The sequence below is a fragment of the Crocodylus siamensis genome, chromosome 4 (genome assembly GCF_052110815.1).
Source record: "Crocodylus siamensis isolate JL-2025a chromosome 4, ASM5211081v1, whole genome shotgun sequence".
Taxonomy (NCBI): domain Eukaryota; kingdom Metazoa; phylum Chordata; order Crocodylia; family Crocodylidae; genus Crocodylus; species Crocodylus siamensis.
Window position 1 is genome coordinate 47,083,719 of NC_143398.1, and position 18,967 is coordinate 47,102,685.

General features: G+C 42.2%; 1 protein-coding gene across 1 annotated transcript in view; it reads right to left on the bottom strand.

Annotated features, from left to right (window-relative positions):
* CFTR (CF transmembrane conductance regulator) overlaps positions 1–18,967 on the bottom strand; it is a 167,891-nt gene that overhangs the window by 82,912 nt on the left and 66,012 nt on the right. Inside the window, exon 11 of the mRNA XM_090042222.1 lies at positions 9,733–9,924. Coding sequence (XP_089898348.1) covers positions 9,733–9,924 — 192 coding nt within the window. The remainder of the gene's footprint in view (positions 1–9,732; positions 9,925–18,967) is intronic.

Sequence of the window (18,967 nt, forward strand, 5' to 3'; positions counted from 1 at the left end):
TGTGCAATTCCAGCAGAGTGATCATTACACCGAATTTTCAGCTGCTCAGATTTAGACAAGTTCTTCATTTATCTTTCATAATTTTTTTACTATGCTTGTCCAGTTTAGGCTGAATATTTTACCCATTTTAACTGCATCTGCTGGAATCAAGTTATCCTTATCATTCTAAAGTAGTGGTCTCCAACCCTTTTAAGTAGGAGATCACCTTTGGCTTTTAAAAGCAACCCAAGCTCTACTGTGTGCCCTCCTGCCCTCCACCCAGCAGGTAAGTCTGTGGGGAGGGAAGAAGGGGGACAGATCGAGGAAGAGGGAGAAAAAATTATTTGGGGGGAACACCTCCCCAGCAAGTAAGTCCCACCCGACTAGGACCCTACTCAACCTACCCCTGCTCCTGCCTTTGTGGCACTGTTCCTCACCGCAGGGGCCTCGATCTAGCCCCTGCCCCTTCCCTTCCCCACAGACTGACCTGCTGGGCTGGGGCATGCACATGTATGCACACAGGCACTCAGCCCTCCACTCCAGCCTTGGATTGACTCCAAGAGGCTTCAAGATCTACTTGCGGATCGAGATCCACTGGTTGGTGACCACTGTTCTAAATATATAATACATTCAAGTCCTTTCTACTTCTGGAATTCTGAATAATTTTCACTTGTGCCTAATTTCAGACATTTGTTATTCACTGAGCTGTGAACAAACATAGGCTTCATTTCAAAAATGGAATTGTGCAAGTATTAGTATGGAGATATTAGTGTGGCTAAGCACTGTTGTTATTAGTCCAATAACATACCCTAGGAGGAAGAAAGCTGAGATATTTAAGCTTTTTTTTTTTGGGGGGGGGGGGGTTAAACAAACATGGACAGCAGAATAATCTCATTTCACCAAGGAGTGATGCAATAATGCCACTTCATATTTCTCTTCCGTGGCCTTTCTTCAAAAGATCTTTAAGCAACATCAACAGAAGTCAAAGATGACAGCATTACAGCTTAAAACTATCTGTTATACAAACTACTTACACTACCCTTTTATCCTAAAAATACCAATCAAATTCTAACTTGTGTAACTGCTAGTCCACCAGTGGTAATGAAGATGAAGGTGCTGCTGTATGCAGGGTGCTAGCAGTTTCAGTATTCTTATCACCAAGTAGCCTAACCCTGCTCATGGTAGGGTCAGAGCACACAGAAGTTAAAATATCACTAGTCAACAGAGTCTTGAATACATTTTTGCTAAATGGATCTGAAACAGTGATAACAATGATAGAAAGTGTCTGGAAAAAAATCCTAGAAAACAAAAACAAGCATGTTGTTTGTCCTGCTGACCACCGCTTCACACTGACAGCTTATATTCATTCAATGACCTCATGCGAATCTTACCTTCTGCAAGCGTATCACACATAGATTCTTTAATGAGCTTTTCCAGGATTTTCCCTGGAGTGGAGGTTAGGCTGATAGGCCTATAGTTGCCTCTTCTCCTTCTTGAAGATGGGCACAATGTTGGACCTCTTCCAATCCTCAGGGATTTCCCTCATGCTTCACGAATTCTGAAAGAGCTTTGCCAGCCAGCTCCTTCAGCACTCTTGGACAAAGTCTGGTCCCATTAACTTATAAATGTCTAGCTTTTCTAGTTGGTATTACACCCACTCAGCATCCACAGTGGGAAGGCTGTCAGTCCTGGCATGTCTCCAATAAGCCTTAACTCGCTTGGCTTTCCCCATGGACCAGTGAATTATGGAAGCAAAGTGGGCATTCAGGAGTTAATATTTTTCCTGAATATCGGTTACCATCTGTCCCAAGGTGTTAAGCAGGGGTCCCATACTTCCATTTGTTTTCCTTCTATTGCCTATATACCTAAAAATGGACTTCTTATTGTCCTTGAATCCTGTAGCTAACCTAAACTCCGTCACTGCCTTGGCTTTCCTGATCATTTCCCTACAAGTGCTGGCCACTGTTGTATAGTCCTCCTTGAGGACCGTCCCTAGCTTCCACTGTGCGTACACCTCTTTTTTCTTTTTTAAGAAGACCACAATGTCCCTATTAAGCCAGGAGGGCTTGCCAGCCCTTCTGCTGCCTTTCCTTTTTGCGGGGACAGTCACCTTGCTGGTTCAAGAGGAGACTAGACAGTTACCTTGCTGGGGTCACCTGACCCCCGATTATCTTTCCTGCTTGGTGCAGGGGGCTGGACCTGATGCTCTTCTGAGGTCCCTTCCAGCCTTACAATCTATGAATCTAGGACTAGTTACTTAAAGGCACAAGCAGCCCTGTTTTGAGGGTGTTGGTAAACCGGTAAATAGCACTTAACCCTCTGATCTAACAATGGATGTGATATTGCAGAATTTTCTGCTGCTGGACATGTTGCTAATCCCTGCAGCTGATATGACATAGGAGTTGACAGAATAGCAAGGTAATCAACTGATAAATTACCATCTCATGCCACGAAGGATCCTCTCTGAGAAGCTTGGACCAATAGAAAAAAATTATTGTTGGTGGGAAAACAAAATCTTTGCTGAATGAGCTTCTTAAACTGATGCAAATTTTCTCTCCATAAACATATTACTTTTACTTATTAATGTATCTTAGAAATCAAGGTGGAGGAAGCATTTGGAACCCTCAGTTTAAAAGCCTGACTGAAGCTTTGGTTTTATATTTCTTTGGACTTAAAACATATTCCCTGTCTTACTGAGAAACACTCTGAGAAACAGGTACTACCCTGGTTTGTTTTTTTCATAAACACTAAATCAAAATCTAGCAACAAGACACTCCACCCTCTAATAAAAACTACATGCCATCCTTTTCAGTGAACATTTTATTCTTGGAGAGGCTGAAATATTGGAAAGCTATGTGAACTATTTGCCTGCATTTTCCATCTTTGCCTAAGAACTTCTGAGATAAAGTTACCTCACACATGTTCAGTAATTCCTGAAATGGTTGTAAATGATAATTTTTAAGAAAACTGATCATGTCAGTCGAACAAATATGAATAATAAATGTAGTGCTTTCAAAATTATGCCAAAGCAACCTCGGTTATAAAAAGTCAAATCTGCTTTAAAAAATTGTCCTAAATAGATAAGGTGGTGAGCACATTGATTCTAATTTAATTTACTACATATCATGCACTAGCCAGTTTCAACAGTCAAATTCTCTGCTTATGATACTATTTACTTAACCAAGACAACATGAGGCATAAAACCAGTCCAAGTTTACAAGGGGAAAAAGAATTGAACCTAGGCTCTTCAATTTCCTTCTAGAGTATGTTGATGTATTTCATCATGTTGCTTCTCCTACAGAGTTCTGGATGTGATGAAAATAAAAGAGGGAACATTCTGTACATACAAAATTTGTTGGAGCTGATTCCTCTCTAGATGAAATAGCTTACCCTCTTCCCCAAGTTGTTGTGGTAATGAAAATATAGAATGTGGGAAAGAATGTCACTTAACCCTAATTAAGCACTAGATTTTGACTAGCCCTTTTGCAGGTGCAGAGTAAGGAAAAGAGTTTCTTTTCAGCCCCCTTTTCCCCATTCGCATAGCTGCTGTAGGAACCACACCCTGCTGCAGTTCCTTCACTCAAAGTGTAATGTGTAAGAGGTCATAATAAGACTGTAAAGGCCACATGAGTTACACAACACTTGCCTCCATAGGTGCATCACCTTTGTTGTGAGTGAAGAAATGTTCTTGTCCCTTGTCATGCTACGAGTGCCCCACAACGTTTGTGTGACAATTCCTTGTAACAGTTTGCCACACCTTATTGAAAAAGAAGCCTGCTCGCTTATGGCATAATCCCCATAGTTTGGGAATGACTGCACTCTACAGCTGACCCAGACAGGCAATTCCAGAGCGCAGGTTTCACACTGCAGAGCAAAGGAAACCTACAAGGTCCCCTGATGCATGCTTGCAGAGGCATGCCCTGGGAATTCACCTGTAGGATGCATCTGCAAGCCACAGCTGGGAATCCCATGTGGTTCCCTTGTTCTTCTATATGAAAAATGTAAGCCCCAGATTTCCTTGCTGGAGATGCTGGAGTACACATTTCAAATTGGGAAACACATTGGGTTCCCTGGGCTGGGAAGCCACCCAGAGCCATTGTCCCATATGATGGAGTCCCAGGAGCACCAGGGACCTGATCCTACAGAACAGAAGCCCTGAGCAATGTCTGTACCTGCCAATCAATCAGATCAGCTATGCCAGGACATATCCCAGCACAGCTGATCCCATGACAAAAATGATGTTTGTTTGTAGCTCATGAGGCAAAAACTTCTGGGTATGCCTATGGGTTATGAGGATCAATACCATCCCAATATAACAGAGATACAGTTATTGGATCACAGAATCACAGGAAAGTAGGACTGAAAGGGACCTCAACAAGGTCATCTAGTCCAAACCTCTGCTCAAGGTAGGATCATCCCTGACTAAACCATCCCACCAAGTATCTGTCCAACCTGCTCTTAATAATTTCCAGGGATGAAAATTCCAGTCAGACTCTAGGTAACCTGTTCAAATGTTTGACTCTCCTTACAGTCAAAAAATTCCTCCTAATCTACAACCTAATTTTCTTCTGCTGCAGCTTGAGATCATTGTTCTAAGTCCTGTCCTCTATCACATTACGACAGAGAAAAGCCCATCTCCCACCTTTCTATAATTGCCCTTCATATATTTAAAAACTGCTATCATATCCCCCTGTTTTCTCCTCTCCAAACTAAACAATTGTACTTCTTTCATCCCTTCCTCCTAAGTCATGCTTCCCAGGCCTCTAATCATCTTTATTGCTCTGCACTGGGCTCTTGGACTCTTCCCAACTTCCTCTTGAAGTATGGGGCCCAAAACTGTACACAGTGCTCCAAGTGAGGCCTCACCAGTGCTGAACAGAATGACAGAATCACTTCCCTTGACTTTCAACTGATATTCCTGTTAATGCAACCCAGGATGCTGCTGGCTTTTTTTCCAACAAGAGTACATTGTTGGCTCTTTCAGCTTATGGTCTACTGTAGGTCTTTCTCTGCAGTACTGCAACTTAGGCTATCATTTCCCAGTCTTTATTTGTACATGTAATTATTCTGTCCCAAGTGCAGGACTTTCCACTTGTCCTTGTTGAATCTCATCTGACTGATTGCAGACCATTTCTCCAGTTTATCCAGGTCATTCTGGGACCTAGCCTTTTGCTCCAGTGTCTGCAACTCCACCCAACCTGGTGTCATCCTCAAATTTGATCAATTTACACTTGATCTCACCATCCAAATCATTAATGAAAATATTAAATAATACTGGACTGAAGCCAGACCTCTGGGGAACCCCCTTGATATATCCTTCTAACTAGACACTGAGCCATTGATGACTCATTGAGCACAATGATCCAACTGGTTATGTACCCACTTTACAGTATTTCATCTAGTCTGTATTTCCTTAGCTTGTTAGATTATGTTATAACAATGCACAAGAATCATGAAAGATATACGTAAGGGAATAAACAGGAAGTTACTACTTGGTTTTCAACATTATACTTCTCTTACTTTGGAAGCTAGAAAAATCAGTGAGGAGAAGAATAATCAGTAGTATAACTAAGATGGGGTGAATTGGGATACCAGCTCTGGCTGCTGACTTAGTAAAGGTGCAAGAATAGCAACCACCACCACTGCTGGCAGAGACCCAGCCACAGCTGCTGCCCCATGCACCACTGCTGCTCACAATGCAAAACTGCTGAGCTATACCTCTGATGATAAGACACCACAGATGGAAAGTGTTCTTGCTGGATTTCTTCTAGGTCACAGTACAGCTTGTCCAGACTCCACATGACACCAAAGCTTCCTCCTGTCTTATCTTCCATAGAATCATAGAATCAATGAGTCAGAAGGGACCTAGACAGATCATCTAGTCCAACCCCCTGCCATGGGCAGGAAGGAGCACTGGGGGTGGGAGGGGTCATAAACCTATCCTCCCCCAGCTTGTGGCCATTGTTCCTGGTGACTCCAAGGGGGGCGCTGGTGAACAGACTTTCCCCGAGTCCCTGCTGGTGGCCCCGATAAGGTTGTAGGCAGCCACAAGATCCCCACTCAGTCTTCTCTTGTGGAGACTGAAGAGATTCAGGTCCCTCAGCCTCTTCTCATAGGGCTGGCCACGGAGGCCCACAACCATATGAGTGGCCCTCCTCTGGACCCTCTCCAGTTCTCCACATCCTTCTGGAAGTGCAGCACCCACAACCGGACACAGTACTCCAGCTGCGGCCTGACCAGTGCCGCATAGAGGGGGAGCAAGACCCGTCTGGACCTGTTAGTGATGCCCCTGTTGATGTATGACAGGGTGCAGTTGGCTCTGCCTATTGCTTCGTTGCATTGGCGACTCATATTCATCCTGGAGTCAATCCTGACTCCAAGATTGTCATCCTGGAGTCAATCCTGACTCTGCCTCTGTGCTTCTGAGAGGGTCAGCCTCTAACCTATAACCATAATGCTGGTTCCCTCTCCCCAGGTGCAGCACCCTGCACTTGTCCTTGTTGAACCGCATCCTGTTCAGATCCACCCACTTCTCTAACCTATCCATGTCTTCCTGAATGCGGTCCTCGCCTGCCGGTGTATTCACTTTACCCCACAGCTTGGCATCATCAGTGAACTTGAACAGAGTGCTCTCCACACCTTCATCCAGGTCACTAATCAAGATGTTGAACAGCACCGGCCCAAGGACCGAGCCCTGGGGGACTCCGCTGCCCACACCCTCCCAGGTCGACTTCGACCCATCCACCACCACCCTCTGGGTGCACCCCTGAAGCCAGTTTGCCACCCATGTGACTGTGCATTCATCAATGCCGTAGTCCCTCAGCTTGCCCACCAGAATTGGGTGGGACATTGTGTCAAAGGCCTTCTGGAAGTCCAGGAAGATGACATTGACTTCCTCCTTCACATCTAAGCTCTCTGTTACCTGGTCATACAAAGAGACCAGGTTAGTCAGGCAGGATCGGCCTGGCATGATCCCATGTCAGTTACCCCTCAACATCACCTCCCCTGCAGGGCTCTCACAAATGTGGCCCTTGATAATTTTTTCAAAGACTTTCCCCAGGATAGAAGTGAGGCTGACTGGCCTGTAGTTACCAGGCTCTTCCTTCCTCCCCTTCTTGAAAATAGGGACCGCATTGGTCCTTTTCCAGTCCTCAGGGACTTGGCCCGAGCACCAGGAGTCCTCAAACAGCCGTGCCAATGGCTCCACAATGACACCAGCCAATTCCTTCAGCACCCGCGGATGAAGGTCATCCGGGCCTGCCAACTTGGATACATCTAAGGTCTTCCAAGTAATCCTTAGCTAGGTCTGAACTAACAGTCGGGGGACTCACATCCTTCCTGGGCCTCTCTACGCTGTCACCTGAACATAGTTCACCCGAGCGTTCTGTTCACAGAAGCTCGGGACACACAAACTAGTTTAAGTGATCAGAAACTGGTTTAAACCTGTAACAGAACAGATGTTCATTGCACATAAACCAGTCTGAAAATGGCTGAAACCAGTCTGAGATAAACATGATTGAATGTGGTATCAGACTTAACTGATTTGGGTCAAACCAGTTTATGCAATGTCTGTCCCAGACCCCTTCCTGATTTAAGTTAAATCGGATTCCTCCAGCATCCCAGATGCTTTGCAAGCCCAGGTGGGGCTCTGCTCTCTGCTCCAGCCCAGCACGGCTGGCCCCTCTCCTCTGCTCCCTGGCTGCAGCTCCCAAAGAGACTGCAGATACAACACTGTCTGCCTGTTTTGCTCCTGCTCCTCCCCCCCCCCGCCACCACTCCCTGCTCAAACAGAGATTCCCCCATCTCCTCTGCCTTACACAGACACCTCTCAGCATTAGCTAGCATACCACATGCTGGCTATAGTCTGTGCTGTGGGAGAAAAGACAAAGGCAGACAGGACAGTGTTGGCTTAAGGCTTTTTGGAGCTAATAAATAGATAGCTGGTAATGTCCCTCCATTCCTTCCTTGGAAAAAAGTTGTTTAAGAAGAGCTTGAACTAATGAGAGATCCTTTTGTTTTGTTGATGGGTTGCTAAATGCTAACAACTGCCTGTGTAACTCCCAGCTGTGTAACTCAATGTTTTGTTATCAATTCCCTACTGGCTCCCTCCTGGTCAGGAGCAGAGGACCCCTCCCTGATCAGAGCACCCTGACAGGGTCTGGCCACATGCCCCCCTTCAGCTCATCACTGTAAATTGGAATGGAGGGCTGCTCTAGCGCCCCCAGTCTTCTAGCCTGAGCCACTTCAGGCATGTGCCTATGATTCTATGATTACTGGCATAAAAAGGAAATGTCTGTCCACCTCCACATTGGTTCAAGCTTTGCAGTTTAGGCTAACCTGCAAAGACTGAATCAATTCAGGCTCAGACTTTTGGAATGTCTGTCCCTAGCCAGAGTGGTAACTCGCACTCCTGAGCGGAATGATTAAATAACACTTTTCCTTGTCCTGCCAGACTTCTCATCTCACTCCCAATGGCTCAGTCTACAAAATCATCCCCTTCTATCTTCTCTCCACTCCCCTTTCCTCTCTCCCCCACAGTGGATCTTTCTTTTACATCAGACCAGAGAGGGCAGAATAGCCAACAGCAGTGAGGCTGGACAGTACTTTTAAACTTCCTTTCAGTCTAAGAACAGCTAGTCTTTGTGCATGAAATAGGTAGTTTTCCCTTTGGAAAGAAATAGAGTTTGGAATTGCAGCAGCTTTTTGGTTCTTGGATCTGTGGGCTTAATTATAGATTTTACAGCTGGACCCAGGGATCACACTGCAACATACAGTCTAGCAGGGTCATGTTTGCTACTACAAAAGGTTCCAAAGAAGCTACCTAGCCACAATCAAAACTCTGGCTGTACTTTGAGTAGTAATAGTCTAAAATACTTTTCCTCTAAGCATACAAAAAAGATTACTTTATCATTTAATTGTACTCAGTGATCCTCTTATTTTTAAATAGCCTAGCTATTGTTTTTTCACTTGACTGGAGATAAAAGAAATAACTTTTGCTGTATGGCCTAGATTTTGCTAGGCAAGTTTAAACATTTATTGTTTTGACCTATATATTAAAGTGAAAGGGTGTTATCTTAACAAAGCAGTAGGTGTGAAGATTTAAAAATTTAAACACAGCCATGCTCGAGTATAGTACTTTTGTGATTTCACTGTACTATAAAAACACTCATTTGAGACCATGTTCTGGTAGGAGAAAAAAAATTGTCCAGTATGGAGCCTACTTCACTGTATCAAATAACAGCTGGATCCTGCAGTAATATGTAAATGTTTTTGAAAACATTTTGATAAAAAGGCTGTTTTCCTCATATTTTCCTTTAAATTCTTCAGGTTTTTGGAAGGAATATTTTCATTTTTAATCTGAATATTTTTTCAACTTTGAGATGTTTAAGAAACCTTTCAAAATGTAAAGGGAAATATATTTTTCATGGAAGTTCTGTTTCCACAAAATATTTTAGTTAAAAAGAAAAAGTTGAAAACAAAACTTCTGACCAACTCTTTAAAAAAGGTCATAGAAAAACTCCTCTGGAAGACACGTCTTGTAATGCTTGAGACAGCCCTGTGGGGTCTGGGTTACTTGAATTTAGAACCTGCAGCATCTGCTCAGAGTTTTTACCAATGGGTTTGTTTGGAAAGTCACAGAATTCATGGTGTTGAACTGACTCAGTCTTTTACTCCACCATGACTGTGGGATGTCTTGCTTAGTTAATCTCTACACATAGATTATAAGAGAATAAATTATCATACAACACTGACCTCTTCAAGTTGACAGGCCTTGATGACACTCTTATATCTGTACTCATCATAGGACACACCAAAGATGATGTTTTCTTTGATAGTTCCAGGCATGATCCAGGACACTTGAGGGGAAAAGGAAATCCTTCCACTGTGCTTAATTTTACCCTCCGAAGGTTCCAACTCTCCCATTATCAACATCAGAAGAGAAGTCTGAAAATGATCAATAGCTAGTTAATATATAAAAAGACATCTGCACAACAATTGCAACAGATGCTAAACATATGTGAGCCATTCTGATAATTAATTCCTACATATATTTGCTAGCAAATAATGTAGTTTCAAAAGGAAGCTTTAAGACAAAGTTTGACAACAGTGAACAGCAGCTGGTCAATGCTGCATTGCCAAAGCTAGCTCTACTGCTAGCTCTTCCTGTAACCAGATTCTAAAGCTTCTGTGAGGTTCTAGTCCAGATTTACAGGGAATGAAACCTGCCTATATATTTCTGTTAAGGTAATTCATGCAGGGGAAACCATCTAATGTGAGAGACGTCTGCTGATGGAATCCATCAGAAAATGGTGGGAGAGCTACAGGTAGAGACAGCTGAGAAGCATCTGGGAACTCAGTTCAGGTCACCTGGAGACCTCCAAGGATGAGGAAGCTAGCTGGCTAGAGAGAACTGCAGCAGCCACCAGCAAAGGAGGAAAAACTAGATGCTTTGCAGGAAGGGAACAGGATGCTGGCTACCTGTAGCAGTAGAACTACCATCTGTGGGAGAACTGTCCTGGCAATGAACAAGGAATGAAAGGTGTCAAAAAAAGAGTCATGTCCCAAAGGCTGGGAAGTTCCTGGCCACCACTCCCAAGAGAAAATGAAAAATCATGGGATTTCAAGACTCTTTCTGGAGGTGGATGAAAGCATCTATCTGCTGACCTAACTTGATGTCCAGAAAGCGATGCCATCTGTCAGAAGCCCTAAACAGGGACATTATGGACAGGTTGCTTAAACTCATTCATCCCTTTGACCACTATCCAATACTGCTCACCCAAAAGGACATTAACAATACCATCAGTCCTTAACCATAACAGAACTACAAGGCTGTAAGAGTGAAGGAGCTGGGGGCTCAGTTGATGTTCTCTTCAACTTTCTGGTCAAGGGTAAAGGCTAGGCATATCCTGCACAAATGGCGTTACTGGGAGAGCTTTGGTTGCTTAGATCAGGGCTTTTGATTGGTCCAATTTCTGATTGATCATGTGAGCCCTGCCACACCCTAGGCACCCCCTGTCCACTGAGTTACACCAGCACCTTAGGTCACCCCAAGTCCCCCAGCCAAGGAAACCCTCAGTTCCATGGGCTGTTCTATCCAGCTCTGCCTCCAGCAAAAAGGGCAGTTACTGGAAGCTGGAGGAGGGAGTGCAGGAGAGTAATGGAGGAAACAGTGCACAGACTGGGAGCTAGGGACTTCAGATGAACCCCTCAAGTGCTGTGTGCAGCCCATAGCCCAACAGTCCAAGAAGTAGGATTGTTGAATAGAAACTGGGTGCATGTAACAAGAAATGGAAGAGCATCTTTGCTCTCAAACTTGCTTACCTAGTGAGGACGCTTTTAAAGTACATCTAATGGGACTGTTAACATAAGCCCACAGGTAAGTATAAACAACCGTGGTATAGACTAAGGACCACAAACCATGAAGGATATAATCATAATAGGCTCATAAGAAGGTCAAGAGGAAAAACAAGGGGTCAATCTGCTGAACATCTTTGATGTTTATTTGCTAATGGAAAACATATGAGGAATGAACAGGAGAAAATTAAAATCCTAGAACAGGGGTGGCTAATCTGTAGCATGAGGGCCATAGGCAGGCTGTGTGTATGTGTTACAGGGCATATCAAGGAGGGGACAGGCAGCACAACAGCTAATAGGGCAGGAAGCTAAAAGCATAGAGCATAGATGAGGTAGGGGCACAGGGAAAGTATCAGAAAGCAGAGCAGAAGATCAGGCTGGAAGCACAGAGCAGGGAACAGAAAGTAGAGCAGATCAGGTTGAGGAAGGGGATCAGAGTGGCACTTGGGAAGGGTGTAGGGCTAATTTGCGGCATGGCTGCCAAAAATGTTGCCCCCCATCCTAAAACGTAATCAAAATTATGACTCAGCTGGCATCAGAAAGACTTGGTAGAATATTTCATCTGACTCAAATATAGGTATAGAAGGCATATTCAAAAAGAACAGCCAGGGGAAAAAGGAAGAGGTGTTTAACTTGCACATCAAAAATGTGTCCATTGCTTTGAGGTCCAGAATGTAGCAGAAAGCAGTTCTGTTTAAAGACTCTGGGTGAAGTTAAAAGGAAAAAGGTACAGGAAAATGTCACCGCCTACTATAGAATATTAAAGGAGGAATATCCGGTGAATGAAGCTTTTTTGATCAATTAACAGAACCAGGGAAAGTACAGCTGATGGTGATAATCAAGGGCTTTTACTACCCAGACATCTGTTGGGAAAGCAATATAACAGGACACTATCAAAAGTTTTGTAATATATCAGATACAACTTCTTGTTACAGAAGGTGAAGAAAACTGCTAGAGGGGAGGCACTTCTAGATTTGATTCTGACCAACAAATGATCTAGTTATGAAAATGAAGGTGGAAGATAACTTGGGTTGTCTTTCATAATATGGTAGAGTTCACAATTCTTATGAGAAAAGAGAAAACAGCAGACTAAAGATAATGGTCTCCAAGAACCAGGCTTCAGTAAACACAGAAAACTGGCAGGTAAGAGCCCCTGAGAAACAAGTGTAAGGAAAAAAGATATCCAAGAGATCTGGTAGTTTCACTGGCACGCACACAAACTATTCTAGTGCAAATGAAATGTAAGGCCAAACTGGATAAGTTGTGAGCAACTGAATGACCTAAAACTCAAGAAGGAATTTATCAAAAAATGAAAACTAAGTCAAATTACTAAGGATGAATACAATGTTCAAGATGAGTTTGCACCAACAAGATCACAAAGGCCAAGGCACAGAAATCGGTACAGCCAGCGTGGGATGTAAAAGCTAAAAACATTCGAGGCTTCTAATAGTAGTAAGAAAAAGGAAACAGTTGGTCCACTACTCAAGGAGGAGGAAAGACTAGTAATGGTGCTAAGGAGTCCAAAGTATTTAATGTCTTTTGTGCTTTACTAAAAAACATTACTATAACCAGATGATTATAGTTCACATCAGTAACAAGATATTAAAAACTTGAGTTAGAAAAGAGAAGGAACAAGTTAAAAGATTATTTGAAAGCCTAGTTTTTTTCAGGTCAACTGAACCTAAGGAACTTCACCACTGAGTACTTAGAAAGCTGGATAATTGGTGACTTTCTTTGAGAACTCTTGGAAGATGTGTGAGGTTCTAAAGAACTGGAAAAGCAAACATAGCATCTATCTTTTCAAAAGGGAAAAACAGATGGCCTGAATAAATTATATATAGGCTAGTCAGCTTATCTTCCATTCCTGGAACCAATAAACATCTATTAGTAAGCACCTAAAAGATTAGAATCTTACTGTATTTACCCCCCGCAACCTTTGCACCCTGCAATCTCCCCTCTACAGCCTCTACCCCCATACTTCCCACCCCACACAGTTCTGCTCTCCCATCTTCCCCTCTCCCTTCCCACTTTACCCTTGCTCCATACTGGCAGGCTCCATGCATTCTGCAGCCTGGAGCACTATAGCAGCAGTGCACAGCCCACATGGCTGCTACAAGGGTTGGCCTGGGGTTGTGCTTCATCTCTGTCCCTAGACTAGGGGCAGAGCCTCCTGGCAAAGAGAAAGGGTAGGGGGAGTTGGGGTGGGAAGGGAGTGAAGAGCTGAGGCTGGGGGCAGAAAACAGCAGACACTGGGAAGAGGAATGGGGAAGTAGAGGCTGGGGAAGAAGGGGCTAAGGCTGTGAGGGGCAGGCATGGGGCAGATGGCAAGGGGGTGACACAAGCAGGTGTCAAGCTACTTGACCTAACCACACCACCTGCCTACCCCCCTGCAGCAGTGAGGGAGGATGAATTAAAAGACAAACCCCAATACTGGCAAGCTTCTTTGGTAGATGTGATATCTTTTATTAGACCAACTGAGTAGTTGGATAAAGTTATTTGCGAGCTTTTGGGCACAAGCACCCTTCTTCAGGCATAGAGAGCCTCTGCTATTCTGATAGCTATAAAAGATATCACATCTACCCAAAGAAGCTTGCCTGCCTATGTCCTTTGACCAGCATAGGTACAACCAAAAAACCTGAAACCCCAATACTTAAATTCTATACAGGAAAATTATAACAAATTTATATCTTAAATACAAAAAAATTAAATCTTAAATTTAGGGTCATCTTAGATTCAAGTAAATACAGTATAAGCCCAGCAAATACAGATTTGTCAAGAACAAATCACACTCTGTGACACAGTAACAGGCCTTTAGGATAGGAAAGAAACAGAAGATATATCTGGACTTAAGTAAGCTGCCTTTGCCAGTCGCATATAACACCCTCTTAAGCAAACTAGAAAAATACTACAATGTGGGTCCACAACTAGTTGTAAAACTACACTCAGAGCAGTTATCAGTGGCTCACTTTACACTTGAAGGATGTATTAAGTGAAATTGTGCAAGGATCTGTCCTGGATTTGGTACTGTTTACTCTTTTCATCAATGATGGCTTGAATGATGGAACAGAGAATAAACTTATTCAGCTTGCACATATACCAAAGTGGGAGGGGATGAAGACACTTTTGAAGGACAAGAGTAGAATACAAAATGATTTTGACAAATTGGAGAAAAGATCTGAAATAAACAAGATGGCATTCAATGACAACAAATGCAAAGCACTACACTTAGAAATAATCAGGTACACGTGTACAAAATGGAGAATGACTGTGCTGCAAATACAGGTCTGGGTGTTATAGTAAATGACAAACTAAACAGGAGTTCATATTCATGCCATAATGTTGAGACACCAGCCACTATTTGTCTGTGTATTCCCATACTGGGATGTATAAACAGCAGTCTCATATGTGAACTAATCTGGTCACTCTACTCAGCGCTGATGAGGCTTCAGCTGGAATGCTGTGTCCAGTATTGGGCACCACATTTCAAGACCATCTGGAGAAAGTCTAGACAACAGTAACAAAAACATGACCTCTGAGAAAAGATTGAAAGAAATGGATGTGTTTAGTCTAGACAGGAGAAAACTATGGAGAACTGTAGTGAACAGTCTTCAATTATACCAAAGTTTACTGCAAAGAGGAAACTTATAAATTGTTCTTCAGGTCCACTGGGGACAGAACAAAAAATAATGGCCTCGTAATGAAACAGGGAGACTTAATTTAGATGTTAAGAAAACTTTCTAATTCCAAGACTAATTAAGCAGACTAAGGTTTGGAATTCTCCGTCTTTGCAGGGTTTCAAGAGAAAGTTAGCAAAATATCAGTCAAAATAATCTTTGCAGGAATATCTGGAAACTGATCCTCTTGGGACAAGAGAAAGGATTAAGCAACCATCTTTTCAGGCTGCAAGCTATAATGACCCAGTTCAAGTCAGAGGCAGGCAGCTGTGTGGGTGATGAGACCCAACTGCCACTGCTGCTTCTTCCCACTATGGCATGGGGGAAGACCCCTGTGGACAAAGCCCCATGTCCTCAAGCTAGATTCAGCCTGTGGGCCATAGGTTATTAGATGATCACCTGTTGCCCCTTCATCTCTGCTTTCTGTGATTCTTTTATGGTGCATTAATCTTGAATAGAAAGTCCATGTAACCAAAGCTGCATTTAGTGGGAGCTTGAAGTGGTGCATAGTAGGAACCAAAAGGCCCCAAACTGGAAAAAATGCCACACTCAATAAATTAAGGAAATTGTATATAATGCCTTAGGCATTTTAAAATGGTAACTGTGAATTTTCCATTCTTATTGGTTGATGGACTGAGGATAGCTCACAGGATGTTCTGGTGAAAAACCAAAGATCAAAAGACTTTAGACCAGCAGAACTATTTTTTAAATAAAATATCACTGAAGTATTTTTTTTTATATCGGTTTACAAGTGAAACAGTATGCCAGTTCCACAAATAATACCAATAAATGAATAATTATGGCAATTCCATGCATGCGTAAATCAGGTGCACCTGTAAATAGGAACACATTTTAAAATCACACCTACAGTCTTTTCACAAGGTAAGAATGTGTATGTGTGCACGTGTATGCATGTACATGGGCATGCATTTGTATGCCTCTTTATGTGTGTTTACATGTAGGGGACAGAGAAGGAAGTGGGAGGAAGCTATTGCTAATGGTGACATTAGTCATTACTATGTCTAATTTATTTTCTTTTTTCACAATACAACACAAAATATGTTTGCAACTGTCTGCTGCTGTCACACAGCCTGAGAAAGCTTTCTATTTGTTTAACCTTGAAAAATGTAATTTCTTAATGTGTGTTTAATTATGCACATAAACAACTCGGTCTGATCTGCTTTTTCCTCTGTGACTGTTAACGCAACTACATGAATACATGACACAAGCATGGCTACTATTTCCCTTCATAAAAAGATCAATTGCAATTTCAATACTGACATGTTATAATTTTGAAGTTAATCAGTAGCTTGTGGTAACCTTGTCACACATTGCCAGCTGCCTGAACAAAGAATAGAGCTGAGAAATACAGGAAATGTATGTTATATAAGACCTTCCAATGGCACTCTTATCACTAACTCATCTGGGATGTAATTGCCAAAACCTCCATAAATCTTTTTAAGTCACAGTTTCATGATGTCACACCTAGAGACTCAGACAGATAATCCAATATTCACAGATATCCTGGGCAGTATTTCATCCCCCTATCCCAGAGGCTGACTTTTCCAAAAAGCTCATTGCATTAGGTTACACAGTCTCTGGTCTTTCATAGAACTAACCATTTAGTACATGCAGCTGACATAAACGAAAGGGCACGTCAGAACTGCCACCCTGCTGTGCCTGGGAGCATTGCCCTGTTGCATACTTACAAATTCAGTCCTGCTCTGCACACACCAAACCACAATGAGGCAAAGTGGCTGCCTTAGTGTGGCACTTAGTAAGTGTCAATAAGCATGTCTGAGCCAGAGTCCAAGAGTGGGACTGGGCATACAACAGGAACAAGTTTAACAAAACCATATTACCTCATTTTGGCGAGTTGAGGCATGTTGAATGGGAGCAAATATGGGAGGCACTTCACAGCAGAATGCATAGACCCAATATAGAAGTAGTAAAAACACATCCAGATTGTCTACTGGAAAAGCACTCAGAAAGAGTTGAAATCACAGGTCTTTGATTTTGAAAGTCCAACAAAATACTTTTAGCAGTTTTTAGTTATTGACAAAAATATGAATATAATCTGCTTTGGCAGATCATACAGTTCACTTATGCATGGATTACCCACAACAACCCTAACCAAAAGTAGAACCCAAAGATTAAATAATTTCAGGAAAAAATCATAAAGTTTCCTTTTCCTAAATCTTTTTAGATATAGTTTTTATTTAACTGTCTCAAATAAATGGATTCTACAGAAAGATCTGACCAATCATACTTAAATTAATTGTTAGTTTAAAATTTTAAGTATTTAAAATATAGTACAAACCATATTAGATGTATGGGACTAAAACAACATGCCAAAATATTGTTTTGTTCATTTTACATGAAAATGTTTTTCTGCCTCTTCTTGGATATGCTAAAAGATGTAAGCAGTAACTTTGGCACAGTTACCAGCTTATCATCTTGTACTCAGTCTATCATATAATTCTTACTGATATCAGTACTTAAGCCTAATTCTTGATACCTTGGCACTACTAGTGTTCATGGAAGTTTACCATTGATTTTATAGTCAACCAAGAATATCACCCAAAAAACAATCAATAGGGAAAAAAGGGAAAGAAAGAAAGACAAATCAGTTCACAAATAATTTGCAAATTGAGAGGTAGAATAGATGCCCAATGTATGACATAATTCCAGATTGAGCCAGATTGTCAACCCTTTCTCCACAAGCAGTCCCACTGGACACAATATGGCCACTCTTGCAGCATACAAGTGTTACATTTGACAGAAAATATGCAGTTTCCAGAACAAAGATTGAACATACAGCTGTTCTAGTGATTTGTGATGAAAAAATATGACAATTCCTCTTTCAAAAAGTATAGCAATTCCTCTTTCAAACAGCAACATCTCCAGAGACAAAAGGTTTTCTAGCACCACAAATAGTGCCTGTTTGCTTCATGCAGTGTAATGTAGGTCCCTATGGCCCCCAGTATCCCAGTCCTCCACTCTCGCCCTCTCCTCCAAGGGGAAGGTAGAGAATGGCTGACTCCCTAATAGCCCACCTAGTGACAAGCTGTCAGGGACCCTGGTGGGGACTCTGCTCTCACAATCACTTGAACAATCTCAGTTCTCTCTAGGACTGTTCAAGTAGTGGCATTGATTCCAGGAAATTTGCAGTGCTGCAACTGAACACTTGTCCACAGCCTCAGTCGTTAGCTGCTGTAAACAGCCTGATCAGGTGTGCAATGTGCAAACTAATTGTACTAGAACTGGTCAGGATTGTTTTTTGTTGGAAACATGAAAGTTTCAATGAGACTTTCATCAGAAAGTTTTCTCAGCTCAGAATTTAGACAAAATAGACAGGTGGTAGTAGTGCTCACCTGGGATGCAGGAAATCTAGCCTTCAGTCCCTAGGACACTATCCTCAGCATAGCCTGATTATTCACCTGAGTTAAAGGAAGACTAAGTTCAATTCTATGGCCTATATTAGGCAGAGCAAAGACCTGAACCTAAGTCTCCCACATACAAAGTGAGGGTCTAACCACTAAACCATAAGTTTAGAAAGAAGAAACAAGAAAAAAGAAAAACTGTCTATAATATTGAATGATTTGATTATCTATTGCTAGGCTCTTCAGAATATTGTTTTTGAAGGCAGGAAAATTGTAATGGTAACCATTACTTGTCTACAGTCTTCACTAGGGTTACAGATTTTGTTACTTTTACAAGGTTCTTCTTCTTTCCTAAAGATAGAGAGGGGTTTCCCCATGTAAATGACTAGCTTCTTCCTGAGCTTATGCTTCCTTGTGTATAAAGAAAACGACCAGCAAAATATTCCTATATCAACCCAGGGCTAAAAATATAATATATATCTTTTGACCATTCCACTCAAGCTAGATACTCTCTTCTAACGGCTTGACTTTAGTAGACAGCACAATTTGAGATGATTATGACTGAACATAGGCCAT